The 26,779-nt window shown below is 46.9% G+C and overlaps 2 protein-coding genes across 2 annotated transcripts in view; one reads left to right on the top strand and one right to left on the bottom strand.

Moving 5' to 3' along the window:
• LOC119976215 (LIM and senescent cell antigen-like-containing domain protein 2) overlaps positions 1-26,779 on the top strand; it is a 129,549-nt gene that overhangs the window by 55,385 nt on the left and 47,385 nt on the right. The gene's annotated exons all lie outside the window — the stretch shown is intronic.
• LOC119976213 (uracil nucleotide/cysteinyl leukotriene receptor-like) lies at positions 1,715-25,125 on the bottom strand. Its single transcript, XM_038816532.1, has 2 exons — positions 24,909-25,125; positions 1,715-4,699 (listed from the first exon to the last, which is right to left on the bottom strand). Exon 2 carries the CDS (start codon positions 4,641-4,643, stop codon positions 3,645-3,647), a length of 999 nt encoding a protein of 332 aa, XP_038672460.1. The 5' UTR covers positions 4,644-4,699; positions 24,909-25,125; the 3' UTR covers positions 1,715-3,644.

Below are 26,779 nucleotides of genomic sequence, written 5' to 3' on the forward strand. Positions count from 1 at the left end.
CACTGCCTGTGTGGAGTCTGCATGTTCTCCCTGTCTCTGCGTGGGTTTCCTCCGGGCGCTCCCGTTTCCTCCCACAATTCCCGAAAGACGTGCTTGTTCGGTGAATTGGACATTCTGAATTCTCCCTCTGTGAACCCGAACAGGCGCCGGAATGTGGCGACTAGGGGCTTTTCACAGTAACTTCATTGCAGTGTTAATGTAAGCCTACTTGTGACACTAATAAAGATTATTATTATCATTAGAGGAAATGGTTTCACGTGCAGAGGATTGTCAGAATGACTCGTGTTTCACAGGGTTTGGCGGGGGAGCTTCTGTTGCAGAGGCTGTAATATTTAGAAAGGTGAGTAATGTGAAAGGGCTCGGGGGAGGGGCAGGAAAGGTGATAGCTCCAGCTGGTACTAGAATATGACACAGATACAATGAGCTGAATGGCTTCCCTGTGATGTTGACGACTGACCGGGTGGTATTAGAGCTGTCCCAGGGGGCATTGTGTAGAAGTGAGCTCATTGTGCCCGTTGCAACAAAGAGACAAAGTCACGCAATGCATTTACTGTGTGATAATCTTTTCCCCATGAGGGAAGCTGACAAGGGGAGAATTGTGCATTTTTGAAATGACTCAGTAAGGGTACGCGGTGATATGTCTCCGAGATCATAGCTCCAAGAGCAACCAGTGACAAAATGGAACATGGCACATTAGATTATCGACACAATATTGGATTAACACATAGCAGGGGGGGGGGGCACTATTGGGCAATGTCAGTCTAGGGGTGAAGTACGGTGAGAGGGGTCTGATGTGAAGCGTGAATGCTAGTAAGGGCCAGTTGGGCTGAATGACCTGTTTCCGTGCTGTAAATTCTATGTCGCATTTAGCCATGTAATCGAGTGGTATTTGCCTAACAAAAGAATTGTGCATTTCGTGGTCGGACCGGCTCTATGCCCATGCGCAGCTGTCTCGTTCCCCGTAGCGCACTTTGTTACGGCTGTTAGCCAATGCAGATGCCCAAAGGACAAGTTAAACAATAAGTCAATCACCCAAAGCACAGCCTGAAGAGCATCGAGTGGAGACCTGTGCCAGGTCAGCACTGGGAAACCGACAGGGAAGTCATTCCGGAAGAGCTCTCCGTTCCTGGCTGGTGAAGGCTGACTCCCGGCATTGTTAGCCTCAGGACCTCTCCGCTAGCTGGAGACAGGCAACTGGCATCTTGTGATTATTCATCATGGCTGCAACTACATGTCAAGCTGGCATCGGAGGCCCAGGTTTTGGTTAGTGTCTCGGGTTTTAGATGAGTACCCATTAGCTTTTCAGCTTTCAATGTACCTGGATAATTAAAAGAGTTCACATCACAGGTACAGGTGTAACTGTATTTACAAAGAAACGAGCTTGATGTCCACTTAAAAGTTGACGTCACTGTAAGCACTTTGCATGAATGAGAAACGTCCTATCATGTTGCCTCTTTCAGGGATGAAGCCTATCTGGAAAGATAAAAGGAAAGTCGTCTGCTGGTTGGCAGCTTTTGTCAATCTGGAACTGGCAATTATCCTTTTTCATTAAGGGATCTATTGTAAAGCTTGCAGTAGCCAAACTGTGTAGAATGATTGGATCTTTCCATTGAGCAAGCTTGCACCCCACCCCCCCCAACACAACCTCCCATGACTATCGTCACACCCCGTCACCCCCTGCCCCACCGACCCATCTTCCCTGCCTCCCCTCCCCGACAGCCACCTCAACTGCCTCACTATTCCACTGAATATTTTCTTGGACCATTCCAGATATGGGAGAACATCCATGTTTTCAACCTGTTCATAGAACTGGTCGCTGAATGACCCGGAGCTCAATCATTAGCCCCGACCTGATATCGAGAGAGAGCCACATACATCCAGACAAAGATACAGATATGGACACACTCTCACACAAACATACACATACACACATTTTTAAAGATCATCAAAATAATGAAGATATTCCCTTATGTCCAGACGCTGAATAATTACATCACAGATACACTCATAGTTTCATATCTTTACCAGCATTTCCATCAGCATTTCACTGGCATGTACTGGCTGAGGTCTCACTGGCTGAGTTCTCACTGGTGTACAGTGCCTGGGTTCTCACTGCCATGGGCTGGCTGAGTTCTCACTGGCGTGTACTGGCTGAGTTCTCACTGGTGTACAGTGCCTGGGTTCTCACTGCCATGGGCTGGCTGAGTTCTCACTGGCGTGTACTGGCTGAGTTCTCACTGGCTGAGTTCTCTCTGGCGTGTACTGGCTGAGTGCTCACTGGCTGAGTTCTCACTGGCTGAGTTCTCACTGGCTGAGTTCTCACTGGCATGTACTGGCTGAGTTCTCACTGGCGTGTACTGGCTGAATTCTCACTGGCTGAGTTCTCACTGGCTGAGTTCTCACTGGCTGAGTTCTCACTGGCTGAGTTCTCACTGGCATGTACTGGCTGAGTTCTCTCTGGCGTGTACTGGCTGAGTTCTCACTGGCTGAGTTCTCTCTGGCGTGTACTGGCTGAGTTCTCACTGGCGTGTACTGGCTGAGTTCTCACTGGCTGAGTTCTCTCTGGCGTGTACTGGCTGAGTTCTCACTGGCTGAGGTCTCACTGGCGTGTACTGGCTGAGTTCTCTCTGGCGTGTACTGGCTGAGTTCCCACTGGCATGGGCTCGCTGAGATCTAACTGGCATGCACTGGGTGAAATTTCATTGGCGTCACTGACTGATCTCCCAGTGGTGTGCAGTGGCTGAAATCTCATTGATGTGCACTGGCTGATTTCTCACAGATGCTGGCTGAGCTCTCCCTGACGTGTACTGGCTCAGCTCTCCCTGGCATGGGCTCCCACTGGTGTACAGTGGCTGAAATCTCATTGGAGGTCTCAGTGGTGTGTGTGTGCTGGCTGAGTTCTCACTGGCATGCACTGGCTGAGTTCTCAGTGGCATGCACTGGCTGAGTTCTCACTGGCATGTACTGGCTGAGCTCTCACTGGCGTGTACTGGCTGAGCTCTCACTGGCATGGGCACACTGAGATATCACTGGCGTGCACTGGATGAAACCAGACTTGTGCACAGACTGAGGTCTCACTGGCATGCAATAGCTGGAATCTCATCGGCATGCACCAGGTGAAATCCCACTGCCGTCAATGGCTGAGATCCCACTGCTGTGCAGTGGCTGAGATCTCACTGGTGCAGTGGCTGAGATCTCACTGGCTTGCAGTGGCTGAGATCTCACTGGCGTGCAGTGGCTGAGATCTCACTGGTGCAGTGGCTGAGATCTCACTGGTGCAGTGGCTGAGATCTCACTGGTGCAGTGGCTGAGATCTCATTGGTGTGCAGTGGCTGAGATCTCATTGGTGTGCAGTGGCTGAGATCTCATTGGTGTGCAGTGGCTGAGATCTCACCAGTGTGCAGTGGCTGAGATCTCACTGGTGTGCAGTGGCTGAGCTCTCACTGGCATGCAGTGACTGAGATTGCACGCTGGCTGAGATTTCCATGCTGTGATGATTGAGATTCGTACATTACTACCAACCCTGGCAACTCAGCAAACACGCAAAGACACACACACTCACTCACACACACACACACACACACACACACATGCACAGACTCCTATCAGAGCGATGAGGTATTGCTGATTGGTTACTTGCGGGACTACAGCTCAGACTTGCCGCTGAGAGAGCTCTCGTTTGTTTTGGTCTCGTGACTGAGTGACTGCGCCCGCTTCCGCTGGCCACAGACAAAGTGACAGAACCGCTCGCGGAATTTCTCTCCCACGAAAAAGTAAACGACGGGGTCGAGGCAGCTGTTAAGGCTGGTTAGGCAGGAAGTGACGCGATTGCTGAGGGCGATGAGCTTCCTGTCTCGGCAGCTGGCGTGGGCGGTGCTGGTGAACAAGATGTAAACATATCGGTTGATGTGGTAGGGCACAAAACAGATGAGGAAGATGGTCAGGACCAGGATAATCATTTTGATGGCCTTGTCCTTCAGGTGCCTCTCGATGCGGTTCCCCCTGCGCAGGCTGCGGATGATCAGTAGGTAGCAGGTCACCGTGATCACGAATGGAATGACGAACCCCACCGTGAGGGGCACCAGGGCGAAGCTCGAGGTCTTTTCGCGGTACAGCTGGAGGCACATGGTGGTGGCATTGCCAGTCTGGAGGGTTTGTGGCGCCCCGAGCATCGGGGCCACCCCCACCACGATGACCACCCACAGGACGATGCAGACCACGTTGGCGTAGAGTGGCTTCCGGATGCGCATGGACCTCACCGGGTACACAATGGCCAGGAAGCGATCAGCGCTGATGCCGGTCAGGAAGATGATGCTGGCATACATGTTCAGGTAGAAGAGGAAGCCGGTGATCCGGCAGGGCACCTCGCCGAATGGCCAATGGTTCTGGCTCAGGTGGTAGACCATCCGCATGGGCAAGATCAGCACGTAGGAGAGATCGGCCACCGCCAGGTGCATCAGGTAGATGTTGGTGGTGGTGTTGGGGTTCTTATCACAGGAGAAAACCCACACGGCGATAATGTTGCCAACAAAGGCCAGCACGAAAACCACTCCGTAGAAAGAGGAGAAGAAAAGATTCTCTTCGCTACTCTCCTGTGTGCACTGATGACCACTGCCATTGTTGAGGATCATCGAATAGGCCATTAGTAAGGTTTCCCCGCTCTGTGAGAGTGCAGACTTCGAGGAACGTCAATGGGCATCTGCAAAACAAAGAACCGTGTCAAACCCCTGTTCCTCATCTTACAGTCCCCCGTGTTAGCTACCCCAATTAACTCAACTCTGTACACCCCCCGATTGCAAACCCATTCTCCCTCCGCCCCCCCCCCTCACACATTCTACACATGATGCTGAACTCAAGTACAAGCCCCACCTCAAGCTTTGCCGCCCTGTGTGTGCTCAAATGCCACCCATGCTGCCTCCAGGACAACACAGCCCACTGCAGCGCTGAGCTCCCTGTAGGACGGATCCATCCTGGACGCCAACCTTTTGTGATGATATGCCTAATGTAAGTTTGCACACAATGTTATGCACGACCTCCGACCACCAGGTGGCGTTGTAAACCCATCACGTCACCATGTGATCTGGGAGTTGGGAGTTGGTCGTTCTGGGAGATAGACTTATTTGCAGTAGTTCCACGAGTATGTTCAGTGTTAGTTGTTTGTTAGTTAATTTATCCTAGTTATCTTACCAAGCAGTTTGTTCCACAATAAATTATTTTAAACTACATGCTCTGTAGTTCATCGATCACTTCGGTCAGGCTACAGAACATGACACCTTTCCTTTCTGCAAATGGACCACAGCCACCCCACTTCTTAAAAAAAGGCAAATTAAAAGCGTCTGTTTCATTTGTTAGTTGGTTTTTGACAACGTCTACTTCCTCCCTGAATTTGGGAGCATGATGATTGGGAACCGTCAGGATAGGCACGATAGTATTCATGCTGAGACTGCCACGGTCAAGCTGTGGAATATCACAGTCTCACCTGTAATCTGGTCTGGAGATGTGGACCTCAAGGACTATGTTTAAGCGGGGTACCATATTCTCAATTCATTTGCGAGAACACCTTACAAATTGCTCAGTTTTAAAAATGTATTCTTTCATGGGATCTGGGTATTAGTGACAACTCCAGCGTTTTCTCTTGAACTGGGCCATCGCGGAAGGCATGTAAGAGTCAACAACATTTAGCCTTCCAGTGGTAGCTATGAGGTGGGTGAGCAGTCACACACACGGTGGCTCCCTCCTGGGGATTCGTCTTTTTGGCTCTTTCTGCCCATTTAACGGGTTATTTTTAGGAGGAAATTGTTACAGTGTGACAGAATTGGACCCCTCTGTCGAGTGATGTTGAAGGGGTATAACACAAGGCACAAATCGGGCAAGGTACCTTTGTCCGAATCGGACATCTCTCGAGCCCCAGAAGGGGAGAAAATGGTGGCGGATTCTGCGGCGTCGTTGCCCCCTCAGTGGATAACCGGGAAGTAGGTGGACTTCTTGTCGGGGGAATTTACGAAACAGCGACAAGGGGTTGTTGGGGATCTGGTGAATTGTGCCCAAGGAGTTTCTTTCCTTTCCCATGTTCATCAGTTTAACTTGCGGATTGATACTCAGCAATAGTAATATTGGCCCCGCATTATGTGGATTTGTTTTTGTAGCCGGGCTGCTCTCAGCGACCCCTGTGGAGGTTGGACATGGCATTTTACTTGCAGAGAAGGGTTTTTGTGAGCGGATGCCCTCTACCATTGGGGAGTATGTGGAGTTAAATAAGAAAAGGGGCGGTCTCTCCCTCCACCCTGTGGGATGCATTGAAGGCAGTTATTAAGGGAGAAATAATTTCTTACAAGTCATAAAGGGATAAACTTGGAAGGGTGGAAAGGCAGAAATTCTGTTCTGGAAGTGGACCGTCAATACTCGAGTACCCCAATACCAGAGCTTTTGGCAGAGAGAAAGAAATTACAGACGGATTTTGAGTTGTTACCAGTAGGGAAGGCGGGGAGCCAGTTTCCTCACTTGACGGGGTGGCTTTATGAGTATGGGGAGAAGGCCAGCTGCTTGTTAGCTCAGGCATCAGACTGCCTCCTCGGAGATAGTTCAGATCAGGGACTTGGTGTCCATTCGGCCATAAGATGTAGGAGCAGAATCAGGCCATTCACCCCATCGAGTCTGCTCTGCCATTCAATCATGGCTGATATATTTCTAATCCCCATTCTATTGCCTTCTCCCCTTGATTCCCATATTAATCAAGAACCTATCTATCTCTGTCTTAAAGACACTCAGTGATTTAGTCTCCACAGCCTTCTGCAGCAAAGAGTGCCACAGATTCATCACCCTCTGGCTGTAGAAATTCCTCCTCATCCATGTTTTAAAGGATCGTCCCTTCAGTCTGAGGATGTGCCCTCGGGTTCTAGTTTCTCCTACTATTGGAAACATGCTCTCCATATCCACTCTACCCAGGCCTCGTTTCAATGAGATCCCCCATCATCCTTCGAAACTCCATCATGTACAGATTGGCCTGTGCCCCAGAGAAGGTCGACGGGGTGTTTGAGACCTTTTACAATGTAAGTCTGAGCCTCCGGAGGAGGAATCAACAATGGTACAATTTTTGGAGTTGGACTGGGATAGAAGGTAGGAGTTGGAGGCGCTAATTGGGCAGGAGGAGATTTTGAACTGTGTTCGTCTAATACAGACGAAGCATCAAAGTCTGATGGATTTCCCTTGAAATTTTATAAGTAGTCTATTGGGCTGCTGATTTCACTTCTGTTGGAATATGTTGAATGATTTGCCTCGGGGGGGGGGCGGGGGGGGGGGGGGGGGGTACTGCCAGCCACACTGGCGTAGGCATCAATCGCCTTGATCTTGAAAAAGAACAAGGATCCCACAGTGTGGGGGTCGTACCAGCCTATTCCTATGTTAAATGTTGATGTGAAACTCTTGGCTAAGGTACTGGCAACTTGTTTGGAGCCTTGCCTGCTGGGGGTGATTTCGGAGGAGCAGACCGGGCTTGTTAAGGGACGGCAACTGTCAGCCATCATTAGGAGACTCTTGAATGTGGTGCTATCGCCCTCTTTGGTGGCGTTTGATCGGGCCAAATGGAGGTACCTCTTTGAGGTTATGGAGCGATTTGATCCCCCCCCCCCCCCCCGGGAGGGGAGCTGAACTGTGGAAGTTACCATTTTATCCAGCCAGGACTAGTTTCCGGTATCTGGGAATTTGGGTGGCTCATGATGGGGCTCCGCTCCATAAATTTAACTTGTCCAGTCTGGTTGAAGGGGTGAAGGCTGATTTGAAAAGATGGATGCCCTTCCAGTGGCGTTCTTTGTACACACACCTGGTACTATGTGGTGTTCTTTTGATTCTGTTATCAGGATGGATGTTGAAGTATTTACAAAGACCACAGCAGCTAAGTTCATGAACATTACTTACTAAAGCTCGACCACTTACTCCTATAGCAAACAATAATCTAGTAATCTACACTCTACTAACACTAGTCTTTAACTCTATCTAGAACTGTACTCTAGACCTCTCCTCTGCACTCTCTCCAGGCCTCTCCCAGAAGCCTGTGAGTCAGTGCTTTATATAATTCTGCATCCAGCTCCATCTAGTGGTTAATTATGATATGACATTAACCCCTTGAATTCTGAACATTTCATATAATGCCATACTTCCTTTGATGGAAAGAGTCCCCAGTGAAAATTAATATTCTTCCAAGTGTTTGATTTTGTTTCAGTGTCTCCCAGTCTTTCTTTCTAATGCGTTTTTTCGGTAGGGTCAATAAGTTAATATCTACTTTTATTTGGGCTTTCTACCAGAGTGCTAGAAAATCGGTGTGTGGGGTGGAAGGTTGGCACTACGTAATTTGCTGTGTGTTATTACTGGGCACAAATGTTGATAAGATACGGGGGTAGTTTTAAGGATCCAGGTGGGGGAAGATGGAGGAGGCTTCGTGGATCGGATCGAGCTTGTTACCTTGTTATCGTTCCTCACCCGTTCTCTCCGGTAAGCTTTTTGTCGAGCCGAGTCGTAATAACCTCATTAAGAATGTGGAACCAATTCAGGCATCATTTTAAATTAGGCACTAGGACTCTGTTGCCGCCGATCTGTAGGAATCATGGGGGGGACTCTCCGAGCTTCTGTGCCGAAATCGCAATCGGTGCAGGTACAGAGAATGGGCGTCGATGCCGGAATTCGGCGCGATGCTGCTCCCGCAATTCTCTGCTCCCCGGAAAATCGGCACCAATCACGCGCCTGTGGTCAACGCGACGGCGGTTGGGGGGCCATTGAAAGAGGCCCCCGTGGCAGTTCTCTGCCGGCAACTGGCTGAGTTCCTGCCGGCGTGGTTCTAACATGGTTCCACCCGGCGGGCACTCGGGGTGGCAGCTACGGACTCAGTCCGCGGCCACCCTGGTGGGGAGCGGGAGGATCTGTCACCGGGGAGTGGGGGAGGGGGGGGGGCCTTCCAGGACGGCCAGGCTTGCGATCGAGGGCCACCGATTGGCAGGCGCGTGTGATCTGGGGGGGGGGGGCCTATATTGTATGGGTCCTCCATGTTGCGCAGGCCAGCGGCCGGGTGTGCAGGGCCCCGTATCGGCAGCCAGAGCTGCGCGGAGCACTCCGGCGCAGGTAAGGACGGCAGAATTCCTTCCCTAAAGGACATTAGTAAACCAGATGGGGTTTTATGACTGTCGACAATGGTTTCATGGTCGACTTTAGACTTTTGGTTTCCTGATTTTTGGGTCTCCTTTTTTGAAACAATATCAGAGATTCTGGGTGTTTAGGAGGAGCTGTGCCCGATGATGGCCACCTTTGGAGTGTGTCAGACTTGCCGGAACTGCAGGAGGGAAAGAGGATGTGCTGGTATTCGCGTCTCCAATCAGCCCGGAGGTGAGTCTTGCTCGGGTGGAGGTTCTCGGCACTGCCTAATGCTTCGTCTTGGTTAGGGGCCTGGTGGACTTTCTGCACCTGGAGAAAATAAAATATTCCAGAAGAGGGTCGGTGGATGGGGTTTGCTCAAAGTGGCAGCTGTCCATTACCGTTTGGTGGTTGGTGAGATTGGTAGAGGTTTCTTTAGGCGGAGGGGGTGTTGGGAGAGATTACTCTTGGTTTCGGATGAATGTGGCAATGAATGGTTTCTGTGGTAATGAATGGAGTCTGTGATAATGAATGGAGTCTGTGGTAATGAATGGTGTCTGTGGTAATGAATGGAGTCTGTGATAATGAATGGTGTCTGTGGTAATGAATGGAGTCTGTGGTAATGAATGGAGAGTGTGTCTGTGGTAATGAATGGAGAGTGTGTCTGTGGTAATGAATGGAGTCTGTGGTAATGAATGGAGTCTGTGGTAATGAATGGAGTCGGTGGTAATGAATGGAGTCTGTGGTAATGAATGGAGTCTGTGGTAATGAATGGAGTCTGTGGTAATGAATGGAGTCTGTGGTAACGAATGGAGTCTGTGATAATGAATGGAGTCTGTGGTAATGAATGGAGTCTGTGGTAATGAATGGAGCCTGTGATAATGAATGGAGTCTGTGGTAATGAATGGAGTCTGTGGTAATGAATGGAGTCTGTGGTAATGAATGGAGTCTGTGGTAATGAATGGTGTCTGTGGTAATGAATGGTGTCTGTGGTAATGAATGGAGTCTGTGGTAATGAATGGAGTCTGTGGTAATGAATGGAGTCTGTGGTAATGAATGGAGTCTGTGGTAATGAATGGAGTCTGTGGTAATGAATGGAGTATGTGGTAATGAATGGAGTCTGTGATAATGAATGGAGTCTGTGATAATGAATGGAGTCTGTGGTAATGAATGGTGTCTGTGGTAATGAATGGAGTCTGTGGTAATGAATGGAGTCTGTGGTAATGAATGGTGTCTGTGGTAATGAATGGAGTCTGTGGTAATGAATGGAGTCTGTGGTAATGAATGGAGTCTGTGGTAATGAATGGAGTCTGTGGTAATGAATGGTGTCTGTGGTAATGAATGGTGTCTGTGGTAATGAATGGAGTCTGTGGTAATGAATGGAGTCTGTGGTAATGAATGGAGTCTGTGGTAATGAATGGTGTCTGTGGTAATGAATGGTGTCTGTGGTAATGAATGGAGTCTGTGGTAATGAATGGTGTCTGTGGTAATGAATGGAGTCTGTGGTAATGAATGGAGTATGTGGTAATGAATGGAGTCTGTGGTAATGAATGGAGTCTGTGGTAATGAATGGAGTCTGTGATAATGAATGGAGTCTGTGATAATGAATGGAGTCTGTGGTAATGAATGGAGTCTGTGGTAATGAATGGAGTCTGTGGTAATGAATGGAGTCTGTGGTAATGAATGGAGTCTGTGATAATGAATGGAGTCTGTGATAATGAATGGAGTCTGTGGTAATGAATGGAGTCTGTGGTAATGAATGGTGTCTGTGGTAATGAATGGAGTCTGTGGTAATGAATGGAGTCTGTGGTAATGAATGGTGTCTGTGGTAATGAATGGAGTCTGTGGTAATGAATGGAGTCTGTGATAATGAATGGAGTCTGTGGTAATGAATGGTGTCTGTGGTAATGAATGGAGTCTGTGGTAATGAATGGTGTCTGTGGTAATGAATGGAGTCTGTGGTAATGAATGGAGTCTGTGGTAATGAATGGAGTCTGTGGTAATGAATGGAGTCTGTGGTAATGAATGGAGTCTGTGGTAATGAATGGAGTCTGTGGTAATGAATGGAGTCTGTGGTAATGAATGGAGTCTGTGGTAATCAATGGAGTCTGTGGTAATGAATGGAGTCTGTGGTAATGAATGGAGTCTGTGGTAATGAATGGAGTCTGTGGTAATGAATGGTGTCTGTGGTAATGAATGGAGAGTGTGTCTGTGGTAATGAATGGTGTCTGTGGTAATGAATGGAGAGTGTGTCTGTGGTAATGAATGGAGTCTGTGGTAATGAATGGAGAGTGTGTCTGTGGTAATGAATGGTGTCTGTGGTAATGAATGGAGTCTGTGGTAATGAATGGAGAGTGTGTCTGTGGTAATGAATGGTGTCTGTGGTAATGAATGGAGAGTGTGTCTGTGGTAATGAATGGAGTCTGTGGTAATGAATGGAGAGTGTGTCTGTGGTAATGAATGGAGAGTGTGTCTGTGGTAATGAATGGTGTCTGTGGTAATGAATGGAGAGTGTGTCTGTGGTAATGAATGGTGTCTGTGGTAATGAATGGAGAGTGTGTCTGTGGTAATGAATGGTGTCTGTGGTAATGAATGGAGAGTGTGTCTGTGGTAATGAATGGTGTCTGTGGTAATGAATGGAGTCTGTGGTAATGAATGGAGTCTGTGGTAATGAATGGTGTCTGTGGTAATGAATGGAGTCGGTGGTAATGAATGGAGTCTGTGGTAATGAATGGAGTCTGTGGTAATGAATGGAGTCTGTGGTAATGAATGGAGTCTGTGGTAATGAATGGAGTCTGTGGTAATGAATGGAGTCTGTGGTAATGAATGGAGTCTGTGGTAATGAATGGAGTCTGTGGTAATGAATGGAGTCTGTGGTAATGAATGGTGTCTGTGGTAATGAATGGAGTCTGTGATTATGAATGGAGTCTGTGGTAATGAATGGAGTCTGTGGTAATGAATGGAGTCTGTGGTAATGAATGGAGTCTGTGGTAATGAATGGAGTCTGTGATAATGAATGGAGTCTGTGGTAATGAATGGAGTCTGTGGTAATGAATGGAGTCTGTGGTAATGAATGGAGAGTGTGTCTGTGGTAATGAATGGTGTCTGTGGTAATGAATGGAGAGTGTGTCTGTGGTAATGAATGGTGTCTGTGGTAATGAATGGAGAGTGTGTCTGTGGTAATGAATGGTGTCTGTGGTAATGAATGGAGTCTGTGGTAATGAATGGAGTCTGTGGTAATGAATGGTGTCTGTGGTAATGAATGGAGTCGGTGGTAATGAATGGAGTCTGTGGTAATGAATGGAGTCTGTGGTAATGAATGGAGTCTGTGGTAATGAATGGAGTCTGTGGTAATGAATGGAGAGTGTGTCTGTGGTAATGAATGGTGTCTGTGGTAATGAATGGAGAGTGTGTCTGTGGTAATGAATGGTGTCTGTGGTAATGAATGGAGAGTGTGGTAATGAATGGAGTCTGTGGTAATGAATGGAGTCTGTGGTAATGAATGGAGTCTGTGGTAATGAATGGAGTCTGTGGTAATGAATGGAGTCTGTGGTAATGAATGGAGTCTGTGGTAATGAATGGAGTCTGTGGTAATGAATGGTGTCTGTGGTAATGAATGGAGTCTGTGATTATGAATGGAGTCTGTGGTAATGAATGGAGTCTGTGGTAATGAATGGAGTCTGTGGTAATGAATGGAGTCTGTGGTAATGAATGGAGTCTGTGGTAATGAATGGAGTCTGTGGTAATGAATGGAGTCTGTGGTAATGAATGGAGAGTGTGTCTGTGGTAATGAATGGTGTCTGTGGTAATGAATGGAGAGTGTGTCTGTGGTAATGAATGGTGTCTGTGGTAATGAATGGAGTCTGTGGTAATGAATGGAGTCTGTGGTAATGAATGGAGTCTGTGGTAATGAATGGAGTCTGTGGTAATGAATGGAGTCTGTGGTAATGAATGGAGTCTGTGGTAATGAATGGAGTCTGTGGTAATGAATGGAGTCTGTGGTAATGAATGGTGTCTGTGGTAATGAATGGAGTCTGTGATTATGAATGGAGTCTGTGGTAATGAATGGAGTCTGTGGTAATGAATGGAGTCTGTGGTAATGAATGGAGTCTGTGGTAATGAATGGAGTCTGTGGTAATGAATGGAGTCTGTGGTAATGAATGGAGTCTGTGGTAATGAATGGAGAGTGTGTCTGTGGTAATGAATGGTGTCTGTGGTAATGAATGGAGAGTGTGTCTGTGGTAATGATGGTGTCTGTGGTAATGAATGGAGTCTGTGGTAATGAATGGAGTCTGTGGTAATGAATGGAGTCTGTGGTAATGAATGGAGTCTGTGGTAATGAATGGAGTCTGTGGTAATGAATGGAGTCTGTGGTAATGAATGGAGTCTGTGGTAATGAATGGAGTCTGTGGTAATGAATGGTGTCTGTGGTAATGAATGGAGTCTGTGATTATGAATGGAGTCTGTGGTAATGAATGGAGTCTGTGGTAATGAATGGAGTCTGTGGTAATGAATGGAGTCTGTGGTAATGAATGGAGTCTGTGGTAATGAATGGAGTCTGTGGTAATGAATGGAGTCTGTGGTAATGAATGGAGTCTGTGGTAATGAATGGAGTCTGTGGTAATGAATGGAGTCTGTGGTAATGAATGGAGTCTGTGGTAATGAATGGAGTCTGTGGTAATGAATGGTGTCTGTGGTAATGAATGGAGTCTGTGGTAATGAATGGAGTCTGTGGTAATGAATGGAGTCTGTGGTAATGAATGGAGTCTGTGGTAATGAATGGAGTCGGTGGTAATGAATGGAGTCGGTGGTAATGAATGGAGTCTGTGGTAATCAATGGTGTCTGTGGTAATGAATGTTCAGCTGAGGTAGACAAAATAATAGTTGCTGATTCTAGCAATGAACAAAGTGTGCAATAAAGTAAATCACCTGAAATAATTAATATAACCCTGGGGTTCAGCTCAACTCACTGTGTTCCGTGTAACTCACTGTGTTCCGTGTAACTCACTGGGTTCTGTGTAACTCACTGGGTTCTGTGTAATTCACTGGGTTCTGTGTAACTCACTGGGTTCTGTGTAACTCACTGGGTTCTGTGTAATTCACTGGGTTCTGTGTAACTCACTGGGTTCTGTGTAACTCACTGGGTTCTGTGTAATTCACTGGGTTCAGTGTAACTCACTGGGTTCAGTATATGTCACTGGGTTCTGTGTAATTCACTGGGTTCTGTGTAACTCCCTGGGTTCTGTGTAACTCACTGGGTTCTGTGTAACTCACTGGGTTCTGTGTAACTCACTGGGTTCTGTGTAATTCACTGGGTTCTGTGTAACTCACTGGGTTCTGTGTAATTCACTGGGTTCTGTGTAACTCACTGGGTTCTGTGTAACTCACTGGGTTCTGTGTAATTCACTGGGTTCTGTGTAACTCACTGGGTTCTGTGTAATTCACTGGGTTCAGTGTAACTCACTGGGTTCAGTATATGTCACTGGGTTCTGTGTAATTCACTGGGTTCTGTGTAACTCCCTGGGTTCTGTGTAACTCACTGGGTTCAGTGTAATTCACTGGGTTCAGTGTAACTCACTGGGTTCAGTGTAACTCACTGGGTGCTGTGTAACTCACTGGGTTCAGTGTAACTCACTGGGTGCTGTGTAACTCACTGGGTTCAGTGTAATTCACTGGGATCAGTATACGGTACTGGGTTCAGCGTAAGCCACTGGGCTCAGTATATGTCACTGTGTTCAGTGTAACTCACTGTGTTCAGTGTAACTCACTGGGTTCAGTGTAACTCACTGGGTTCTGTGTAACTCACTGGGTTCTGTGTAACTCACTGGGTTCTGTGTAACTCACTGGGTTCAGTATATGTCAATGGGTTCAGTGTAAGTAACTGGGTTCAGTGTAATTCACTGGGTTCAGTATCTGTCACTGGTTTCAGTATCTGTCACTGGGTTCAGTGTAAGTAACTGGGTTCAGTGTAACTCACTGGGTTCAGTGTAACTCACTGGGTTCAGTGTAACTCACTGGATTCTGTGTAACTCACTGGGTTCTGTGTAACTCACTGGGTTCAGTATATGTCGCTGGGTTCAGTATATGTCGCTGGGTTCAGTGTAAGTCACTGGGTTCAGTACATATCACTGGGTTCAGTGTAACTCACTGGATTCAGTGTAAGCCACTGGGTTCAGTGTAACTCACTGGATTCAGTGTAAGCCACTGGGTTCAGTATATGTCACTGGGTTCAGTGTAACTGGGTTCAGTGTAACTCACTGGGTTCAGTATTTGTCACTGGACGCAGTATATGTCACTGGGTTCAATGTAAGTGAATGGGTTCAGTGCAAGTCACTTGGTTCAGTGTAACTCACTGGGTTCAGTGTAACTCACTGGGTTCAGTGTAACTCACTGGGTTCAGTGTAACTCACTGGGTTCAGTGTAACTCACTGGGTTCAGTATACGTCACTGGGTTCAGTGTAACTCACTGGGTTCAGTGTAACTCACTGTGTTCAGTGTAACTTTGGGTTCAGTATATGTCAATGGATTCAGTGTAAGTCACAGGGTTCAGTGTAAGTCACTGGGTTCAGTATCTGTCACTGGTTTCAGTATCTGTCACTGGGTTCAGTGTATGTCACTGGGCTCAGTGTAAGTAACTGGGTTCTGTGTAACTCACTGGGTTCTGTGTAACTCACTGGGTTCAGTGTAACTCACTGGGTTCAGTGTAACTCACTGGGTTCAGTGTAACTCACTGGATTCTGTGTAACTCACTGGGTTCTGTGTAACTCACTGTGTTCAGTGTAACTGACTAGATTCTGTGTAACTCACTGGGTTCTGTGTAACTCACTGTGTTCAGTGTAACTCACTGGGTTCAGTGTAACTCACTGGGTTCAGTGTAACTCACTGGGTTCTGTGTAACTCACTGGGTTCAGTGTAACTCACTGGGTTCAGTGTAACTCACTGGGTTCTGTGTAACTCACTGGGTTCAGTATATGTCAATGGGTTCAGTGTAAGTAACTGGGTTCAGTGTAACTCACTGTGTTCAGTGTAACTCACTAGATTCTGTGTAACTCACTGGGTTCTGTGTAACTCACTGTGTTCAGTGTAACTCACTGGGTTCAGTGTAACTCACTGGGTTCAGTGTAACTCACTGGGTTCAGTGTAACTCACTGGGTTCAGTGTAAGTCACTGGGTTCAGTGTAACTCACTGGATTCTGTGTAACTCACTGGGTTCAGTATATGTCGCTGGGTTCAGTGTAAGTCACTGGGTTCAGTGTAACTCACTGGTTTCAGTGTAAGCCACTGGGTTCAGTATATGTCACTGGGTTCAGTGTAACTGGGTTCAGTGTAACTCACTGGGTTCAGTATATGTCACTGGGTTCAGTGTAACTGGGTTCAGTGTAACTCACTGGGTTCAGTATATGTCACTGGACGCAGTATATGTCACTGGGTTCAGTGTAACTCAGTGGGTTCAATGTAAGTGACTGGGTTCAGTGTAAGTCACTTGGTTCAGTCTAACTCACTGGGTTCAATGTAAGTGAGTGGGTTCAGTGTAAGTCACTTGGTTCAGTGTAACTCACTGGGTTCAGTGTATCTAACTGGATTCAGTGTAACTCACTGGGTTCAGTGTAACTCACTGGGGTCAGTATACGTCACTGGGTTCAGTGTAACTCACTGTGTTCAGTGTAACTTTGGGTTCAGTATATGTCAATGGATTCAGTATAAGTCACAGGGTTCAGGGTAAGTCACTGGGTTCAGTACATATCACTGGGTTCAGTGTAACTCACTGGGTTCAGTGTAACTCACTGGGTTCAGTGTAACTCACTGGGTTCAGTATATGTCACTGGGTTCAGTGTAACTCACTGGGTTCAGTGTAACTCACTGGGTTCAGTGTAACTCACTGGGTTCAGTATATGTCACTGGGTTCAGTGTAACTCACTGGGTTCAGTGTAACTCAGTGGGTTCAGTATAAGTCACTGGGTTCAGTGTAACTCACTGGGCTCAGTATATGTCACTGGGTTCAGTGTAACTCACTGGGTTCAGTGTAACTCACTGTGTTCAGTATCTGTCACTGGGTTCAGTGTAACTCACTGGGTTCAGTGTAACTCACTGGGTTCAGTATATGTCACTGGGTTCAGTGTAACTCACTGGGTTCAGTGTAACTCACTGGGTTCAGTATATGTCACTGGGTTCAGTGTAACTCACTGGGTTCAGTGTAACTCACTGGGTTCAGTATATGTCACTGGGTTCAGTGTAACTCACTGGGTTCAGTGTAAGTCACTGGATTCAGTGGGACTCACTGGATTCAGCATAAGTCACTGGGTTCAGTGTAACTCACTGGGCTCAGTATATGTCACTGGGTTCAGCGTATCTCACTTGGTTCAGTGTAAGTCACTGGGCTCAGTGTAACTCACTGGGTTCAGTCTATGTCACTGGGTTCAGTGTAACTCACTGGGTTCAGTGTAACTCACTGGGTTCAGTATATGTCACTGGGTTCAGAGTAAGTCACTGGGTTCAGTATATGTCACTGGGTTCAGTATATGTCACTGGGTTCAGAGTAAGTCACTGGGTACAGTGTAACTCACTGGGTACAATGTAACTCACTGGGTTCAGTGTAAGTCACTGGGTTCAGTATATGTCACTGGGTTCAGTATATGTCACTGGGTTCAGTATATGTCACTGGGTTCAGAGTAAGTCACTGGGTTCAGTGTAACTCGCTGGGTTCAGTGTAAGTCACTGGATTCAGTGGGACTCACTGGATTCAGCATAAGTCACTGGGTTCAGTGTAACTCACTGGGCTCAGTATATGTCACTGGGTTCAGCGTATCTCACTTGGTTCAGTGTAAGTCACTGGGCTCAGTGTAACTCACTGGGCTCAGTATATGTCACTGGGTTCAGTCTATGTCACTGGGTTCAGTGTAAGTCACTGGGCTCAGTGTAACTCACTGGGTTCAGTCTATGTCACTGGGTTCAGTGTAACTCACTGGGCTCAGTGTAACTCACTGGGTTCAGTATATGTCACTGGGTTCAGAGTAAGTCACTGGGTTCAGTATATGTCACTGGGTTCAGTATATGTCACTGGGTTCAGAGTAAGTCACTGGGTACAGTGTAACTCACTGGGTACAGTGTAACTCACTGGGTTCAGTATATGTCACTGGGTTCAGAGTAAGTCACTGGGTTCAGTATATGTCACTGGGTTCAGTATATGTCACTGGGTTCAGAGTAAGTCACTGGGTACAGTGTAACTCACTGGGTACAATGTAACTCACTGGGTTCAGTGTAAGTCACTGGGTTCAGTATATGTCACTGGGTTCAGTATATGTCACTGGGTTCAGAGTAAGTCACTGGGTTCAGTGTAACTCGCTGGGTTCAGTGTAACTCAGTGGGTTCAGTGTAACTCACTGGGGTCAGTATACGTCACTGGGTTCAGTATATGTCACTGGGTTCAAAGTAAGTCACTGGGTTCAGTGTAACTCACTGGGTTCAGTGTAACTCACTGGGTTCAGTATCTGTCACTGGGTTCAGTGTAACTCACTGTGTTCAGTGTAACTCACTGGGTTCAGTATATGTCACTGGGCTCAGTATATGTCACTGGGTTCAGTATATGTCACTGGGTTCAGTGTAACTCACTGGGTTCAGTGTAACTCACTGGGTTCAGTATACGTCACTGGGTTCAGTGTAACTCACTGGGTTCAGTATATGTCACTGGGCTCAGTATACGTCACTGGGCTCAGTTTCTGTCACTGGGTTCAGTTTTGTCACTGGGCTCAGTATATGTCACTGGGCTCAGTATATGTCACTGGGCTCAGTATATGTCACTGGGTTCAGTATATGTCACTGGGCTCAGTATATGTCACTGGGTTCAGTATATGTCACTGGGCTCAGTATATGTCACTGGGTTCAGTATATGTCACTGGGCTCAGTATATGTCACTGGGTTCAGTTTTGTCACTGGGCTCAGTATATGTCACTGGGTTCAGTATATGTCACTGGGTTCAGTTTCTGTCACTGGGTTCAGTTTTGTCACTGGGCTCAGTATATGTCACTGGGCTCAGTATATGTCACTGGGTTCAGTATATGTCACTGGGCTCAGTATATGTCACTGGGTTCAGTTTCTGTCACTGGGTTCAGTGTAACTCACTGGGTTCAGTGTAACTCACTGGGTTCAGTATCTGTCACTGGGTTCAGTGTAACTCACTGTGTTCAGTGTAACTCACTGGGTTCAGTATATGTCACTGGGCTCAGTATATGTCACTGGGTTCAGTATATGTCACTGGGTTCAGTGTAACTCACTGGGTTCAGTGTAACTCACTGGGTTCAGTATACGTCACTGGGTTCAGTGTAACTCACTGGGTTCAGTATATGTCACTGGGCTCAGTATACGTCACTGGGCTCAGTTTCTGTCACTGGGTTCAGTTTTGTCACTGGGCTCAGTATATGTCACTGGGCTCAGTATATGTCACTGGGCTCAGTATATGTCACTGGGTTCAGTATATGTCACTGGGCTCAGTATATGTCACTGGGTTCAGTATATGTCACTGGGCTCAGTATATGTCACTGGGCTCAGTATATGTCACTGGGCTCAGTATATGTCACTGGGCTCAGTATATGTCACTGGGCTCAGTATATGTCACTGGGCTCAGTATATGTCACTGGGTTCAGTATATGTCACTGGGCTCAGTATATGTCACTGGGCTCAGTATATGTCACTGGGTTCAGTATATGTCACTGGGCTCAGTATATGTCACTGGGTTCAGTTTTGTCACTGGGCTCAGTATATGTCACTGGGTTCAGTATATGTCACTGGGTTCAGTATATGTCACTGGGTTCAGTTTCTGTCACTGGGTTCAGTTTTGTCACTGGGCTCAGTATATGTCACTGGGCTCAGTATATGTCACTGGGTTCAGTATATGTCACTGGGCTCAGTATATGTCACTGGGTTCAGTATATGTCACTGGGTTCAGTATATGTCACTGGGTTCAGTTTCTGTCACTGGGTTCAGTTTTGTCACTGGGTTCAGTATATGTCACTGGGCTCAGTATATGTCACTGGGTTCAGTTTCTGTCACTGGGTTCAGTTTTGTCACTGGGCTCAGTATATGTCACTGGGTTCAGCATATGTCACTGGGTTCAGTTTTGTCACTGGGCTCAGTATATGTCACTGGGTTCAGTATATGTCACTGGGTTCAGTTTCTGTCACTGGGTTCAGTTTTGTCACTGGGCTCAGTATATGTCACTGGGTTCAGCATATGTCACTGGGTTCAGTTTTGTCACTGGGCTCAGTATATGTCACTGGGCTCAGTATATGTCACTGGGTTCAGTTTTGTCACTGGGCTCAGTATATGTCACTGGGTTCAGTATATGTCACTGGGTTCAGTTTCTGTCACTGGGTTCAGTTTTGTCACTGGGCTCAGTATATGTCACTGGGTTCAGCATATGTCACTGGGTTCAGTTTTGTCACTGGGTTCAGTATATGTCACTGGGTTCAGTATATGTCACTGGGTTCAGTATACGTCACTGGGTTCAGTATACGTCACTGGGTTCAGTATACGTTACTGGGTTCAGTAAACGTCACTGCGTTCAGTATATGTCACTGGGTTCAGTGTAACTAACTGGATTCAGTGGAACTCACTGGATTCAGTTTGATTCAGTGCTGTATTTATCTTGCAGCAAGTGTATTTGGCCAATAGGGGGTGTTGTCTGCCTGGGGCTTGTGTCATTTCTTGAGAATGAGAGTGAGTTGTTGGAGACGCGGCTGGGATAATGGGAGCTCTTTTGACCTTTCAGCAGCTGGAAAAAGACCTCTGCTCATTCATAAGAAATTATTCACTCCTGCTTCATGTGGGCAGAGGCCACGATACTTTGTTTTTAAAAAAAAACAGCGACTGAATGTCAGAGCAAGAGTAAAGGCTGTGTTGGATCTTTCAGCTGATCTGATTGAAATTATTAATCCTTCAAATCAAAGCGAAGTACATTCCGGTCGGCTTCTGCCTTGTGTTTAAGAAGGAACACCGTGTCCTAATGTTGAGATTTGGCTGGGCGAACCTGATTGGGATATCCAAATACAACGTTGTTCAGACTGGATGTCGCATCGAATCTCCCTCTCACTTTGAGACTGTTGAATGAACTAAGCAACAAATTCTGACTGGTCCAGCAATCAGACAGTGGAACAGCCTAGCCATGTCCATGAAGATGACCTCCTTCACTGCAAGGTCACTAACTCTGTGCGCTTTGGCTCATTTTGCCGTTGTCTGTCCTGCTGCTCCGATTGATGTAATTGAATGGGTTTTTAATTACAGAAATCTGATAGAACACACTCCAGTGGAGGTTAACGGAATCCTAACTCTTTGATTTTTAGACGGGGCTTCCAGATGAAAAGCGGTTGGCCTGTAAGGGATACTCTGTTAGAATTACCAAAGTAAACACGTGGGCCAGGCTGAACCGAGGGCTGGGGGTATTCTTTTCATCTCGCACATGGTGCCTGTGAAAGATTATAGTTTGGTGGGATGAGAAACTAGCAACAAGTGCTTCAGGAATTCTTAGGAATCTGCGAAACCTTCCAACAGCTCAGTCGCCCTACAGTGTCAGTGCATTGGAAAGGATTCAATTACTTACAGAGAAAAGAATTGTTCCATTTAAAAAAAACAATTTAAGGAATTTTTTTTTTTGCTCAATATGGCAAACAGCCCCCTTCCTTCATACCCCGCATCAGTTTGATAGAGCAGTGTGCTGACAGCCAGGGAAACCAAAGGTGAGCACGTAATGAATCCTATGGGAGCTCTCCGATGTTATGTGTAAGCAATCTTCAAACATTCTGCAAGGCAGTTCGGAGAGGTTCAGAGAGGTTCTGTAACAGTGGGAGATCATCTGACAGGTCACACCAGCCAGCAGAGAAATCGGGCTCGCAGACACTGAGCAGTGCCACCTGGCAGCCTCCCAGACCTCTGACACTTGAGCCAAAACCATCCAAGTCAGACCAACTAATAGAGCCATCTGAACCCCAAATCTAAACAGCCTGGCACAACCTAATGGGGAATTTCAGCCCTCAGACCAGTCTTTCCACAGGAATATCCAACAATGAGGCAAAAATAACCATCTTTTCTTGGGATCAAACTAACAGAGAACAACACATTGGAACCTCAACTTGATAAAAATAAATCTCAACTTTCTGCTCCTTTTCCCTTGTCCTTTCTCCATCTGTCCTTTCTCTGTTTCCTCTCTCTTTCTCTCTTGCTCCCCTTTTCTTTCACTTTTATTTCATTGATCCTTTCTCTCTCACCATTCTCTCTCTGTCACTGCACCCCATCGCTGGTCCATTTCTTTGCTGCCTGCACTCCTTTCTCTCTCTTCATTCTCCCCCTCACTTCCTCTGTGTCCTCTTTTTGTCAGCTTGCAGTCTGTTCTTTTTTCCTTTCTGATTCATGCTATTATTCTATTGTTTTCTCATCTGATTTACATTCCTGTCTCCTGTTCTTTTGTTTGGTCTCTGTTTGATATTTCTGTCTGCCTGTCTCTCTCTTTCCCTCTTTCTTTGAATAATTCTCCTCGCCCCTCGCTCGCTTTGTTTCCTTTCCCTGTTGACCTCCCCTGTCCTTGAACCTGTCCCTTCTCTCTGTTTCCCCTGTCTTTCTCGCTCTCCTTTTCTAGCTCCTTTTTTTTTGTTCTGACTTCCCTTCTCATTGTCTATCTTCCGCTCTGTCTCTCTCTCTCTCTATTTTCTCTCAATTTCTCTTGTCCCCTTTTGTCTGTCTTTCTCCATGTATATGTTACAGAATTTCTCTCTCTCTCTCTCATCTGTTTCCTCTCTCTCTTCTCCATTCCCACTTTACTCTCTTTCTGATTCCCCTCTGCCTCTCTCCCCACAGTCTCTCTGATTTTCACAGGCCACATAGTCTCTCTGTTTCAAATCTCGTTTTTGTCACGAGGGGCTTTTCACAGTAATTTCATACTTGTGACAATAAAAGATTATTATTATTATTTATTTTACCTCTCATTTCTCTTTGTCTTCTTATCTCCCTCCTCCTCACATCTTTCCTTCCACCTTGCTTCCTCTTTCTGTCTTCAGTTTTTCCTCCACTTTCTATTCGCTCATCTTTATTCCCCTTTCCCACCTCCTCTCTGATTTCCTTCCTTTAATCTCCAATTCTATGTCTTTTTCTATGTCCTTCTATCTGCCTCTGCCCTTCTCTCTTTTTGTCCAACTCTTTCCACACTCCCTCTCTCTGACATTAATGTTTCTCGCTGCCTCCTGTATTTCCCATGCCCATATTCCCTCTCGCGTTCTCTCTCTCTGTCTCCCTTCTCCTCCCCTCTGCTTTTAATCTCCTTTGTCTTTGTGCCTTTCTCTTTGTCTCCTTTCTTTGCCTTTTTTGCTGTCTTCTCTTACTCCTTTTTTCATTCTCTCTCTCTCCTCCCCCCTTCCCCTCTCTCTACCTCGCATATTTCTATTTCACGGTCATTCCGTTCTGCTTTGTATCTCTGACATTTCTCCTTTTTTCCCCTGCCTCCAGTTTTATTTTCTCTCAGATTTAACTGCTTGTCCTCCAGTCTCCACCCTCTACTGTTTTGTTTTCGAGGTGCCCTGGTCTGTTTTCTTGAGGTTACTTTCTGCTGTTGTATTTTCCACATCCTTTTCCGAATGAATGTGATTTTGAATTCCAATTGGGGCCGATACCTCGGTCTCCTTCTGAACAGACGGGTTCAAAGCATCAGCTGCCACAGGTGGAAATATCCACAACCTCCCTAACCTCGGGTAAGGACTCGGGTCGGGAAGGAGTTTATCTGTCGCGCTTCTGACGGCAAGAGTTGTAGTTCTAAAATACAACCCGTGCCAATTGCCAACACCATTGGCGTCCCGGTGAATATTACTTTCTTTATCTAAGAGCTTTCAGTCAGTGGACATGGGATGAGCTGCTGTCTTCTCGCACCATAAAGAGTTAATTGGTATTTTTGTAAGAAGCAACAACTTGTATGTGCTGTGCTGTGTGACTGTGCTTCACTCTGCAGAAAGTCACAATGTAATGTGGAGTCGACCAAAACTCTACTCTCAGAGATTTCAGTAAGTAGTTCAAATGTAGAACAGCAAATAATTTTCGGGTAGCTTTTTTAAATCTGCCGCACCTCGTCCCTCTCTTTCTCTTCCACTCCCTTTTTCTTTTTCTATCACCACCATCATTTACTGGTAACAGTAGCACAGTGGTTAGCACTGTTGCTTCACAGCGCCAGGGTCTTGGGTTCAATTCCTGGCTTGGGTCACTGTCTGTGTGGTGTCGGCACGTTCTCCCGGTGTCTGCGTGCGTTTCCTCCGGCTGCTCCGGTTTCCTCCCACAAGTCCCGAAAGACGCGCTTGTTCAGTGAATTGGACATTCTAAATTCTCCCTCAGTGTACCCAAACAGGCGCTGGAGTGTGGCGACTAGGGGATTTTCACAGTAACTTCATTGCAGTGTTAATGTAAGCCTACTTGTGACAATAAAGATTGTTATTATTATTATTAATTACTGTTCTCCCACGATCACATTGAGCCTTTCCTTTCTCAGTTGTGTATCTCCTTTTCCTCACTCAGTTGCTCTATCAGTTTGTCATAGCATCCCTTCTTGCTGTCGCTGTCCCTGTGCTTTTCCTCCTGTCCATCTGTCTCACCCGTCTTCCTCCTGTCGTTCACTCTCACTATTCTTCTCCCCAATCTGATCCCCCCTGTGCCACTCTACCCCCATCTGCCTCTCCTTCTGATACAGCATTGTCCCTTGCCGACTTGCTGCTTGCCCCACTGCGAGTTGCAAAGAACTTGCAGCTCTGTGCGCACTGACGTACCTGCTGTTGACGACGGCAGCGTCGGGACTGCTGCAGGCTCAGAGAGATGTGTCCCACTCCTGAACTCTCAGCTTCCAAGTCCACTTATCAACGTTCATTCAGCAAAATGATGAGGGGACTAAATCACACAGGAGCAGCACTTTCCCAAGTGCTCCTCATGATCAAGGCTCCGTGAATCAGTCTGGTCAGGGGGGTTGGTCCTATATAACCAGCACAGTGACTGGGAACAGTGTTCGTCAACCAACAGAGGGAGCTGATTGTGTGTGAAATGAAAAGAATTTTATATTTCCCCTCCCTGAAACTCCTCAGCCGAGCTGCATGATATTTTTTTGTGTGTGTGTGTGTGTGTGATTCCATTATGAAGGCCTTTGGAGAGAGTCGTTCCTTTTCTGTGAGTCTGTGTGACTGATTCCTCACAATTCCTGATCCACAATGGGAGGTTTCAGCACAGATACATTAGTGTGGGGAAAGCAGTGGCAATGAGGAGGGAGGCTGGGAGCCATGGCAACCGGAGAAGGCCTTTCAATAATTTCCTGCGCTTCTGAGACGAGTAGTGTAACAGAGGAGTATTTAGTGTGCGAGCAGCCAAGGATAATATACAGCCATTGTCTCAGCCTCCAGTCCCACTGGATGAATTGGTTTTGTGTCAGGGTGGGAGACCTTTATTTCAGTTAACACATCGCCAGAGAGAGCAATTGCTCTGAGCTTAGTAAGTGTCAGTGAGACTTAGGGAGGGGGAAATTGCGGTAACCCTATCCCGTATCCAAATTGACTTTGACCATTCACTGATCTGAACTGAATCAGTCCAATACAGGGCAGACATGGATTGAACCCATCCGATACAGAGTAGGACCAAGACATGGATTGACCTTGTCCAGTAAGGAGCAGCTCCTGGATGCTCATTCACCCCATCCAATCGCAAGCCGACCCATAGAAACTAGTTGACCCTGTCCAATAGAAACAGGTCCAGGACACTAATTGAGGTAGTCCAATAGGGGGTGAATCTATATAAAAATATGAAGCAAGACCTATCATAGATTATCATAGCATTTACAGTGCAGAAGGAGGCCATTCTGCCCATCGAGTCTGCACCGGCTCCTGGAAAGAGCACCCTACCCAAGGTCAACACCTCCACCCTATCCCCATTACCCAGTAACCCCACCAAACACCAAGGGCAATTTTGGACACTAAGGGCAATTTATCACGGCCAATCCACCTAACCTGCACATCTTTGGACTGTGGGAGGAAACCGGAGCACCCGGAGGAAATCCACGCACACTCGGAGAGAATGTGCAGACTCCGCACAGACAGTGACCCAAGCCGGAATCGAACCTGGGACCCTGGAGCTGTGAAGCGATTGTGCTATCCACAAGGCTACCGTGCTGCCCCAATACCACCTATGGGGCGGCATGGTAGCGCAGGGGGGCGGCACAGTAGCATAGTGGCTAGCACTGTTGCTTCACAGTGCCAGGGACCCAGGCTCGATTCCCGGCTTGGGTCACTGTCTGTGCGGAGTCTGCATGTTCTCCCAATGTCTGCGTGGGTTTCCTCTGAGTGCTCCAGTTTCCTCCCACAAGTCCCGAAAGACGTGCTGTTAGGTGAATTGGATATTCTGAATCCTCCCTCTGTGTACCCGAACAGGCGCCGGAATGTGGCGACCAAGGGATTTTCACAGTGACTTAATTGCAGTGGTAATGTAAGCCTACTTGTGACAATAATAAAGATTATTATTATAAACACTAATTGACCTAGTTCAATATGGAGCAACGGAACAGGAGCAGCAGTAGTCCATACGAGTCTGCTGCCATTCAATAAATTGTTGGTCAAAGCTCTACGTACATCAACTCAACATTCCTGCCCTACTCCAACAT

The sequence above is a fragment of the Scyliorhinus canicula genome, chromosome 13, assembly GCF_902713615.1.
Source record: "Scyliorhinus canicula chromosome 13, sScyCan1.1, whole genome shotgun sequence".
NCBI classification, from domain to species: domain Eukaryota; kingdom Metazoa; phylum Chordata; class Chondrichthyes; order Carcharhiniformes; family Scyliorhinidae; genus Scyliorhinus; species Scyliorhinus canicula.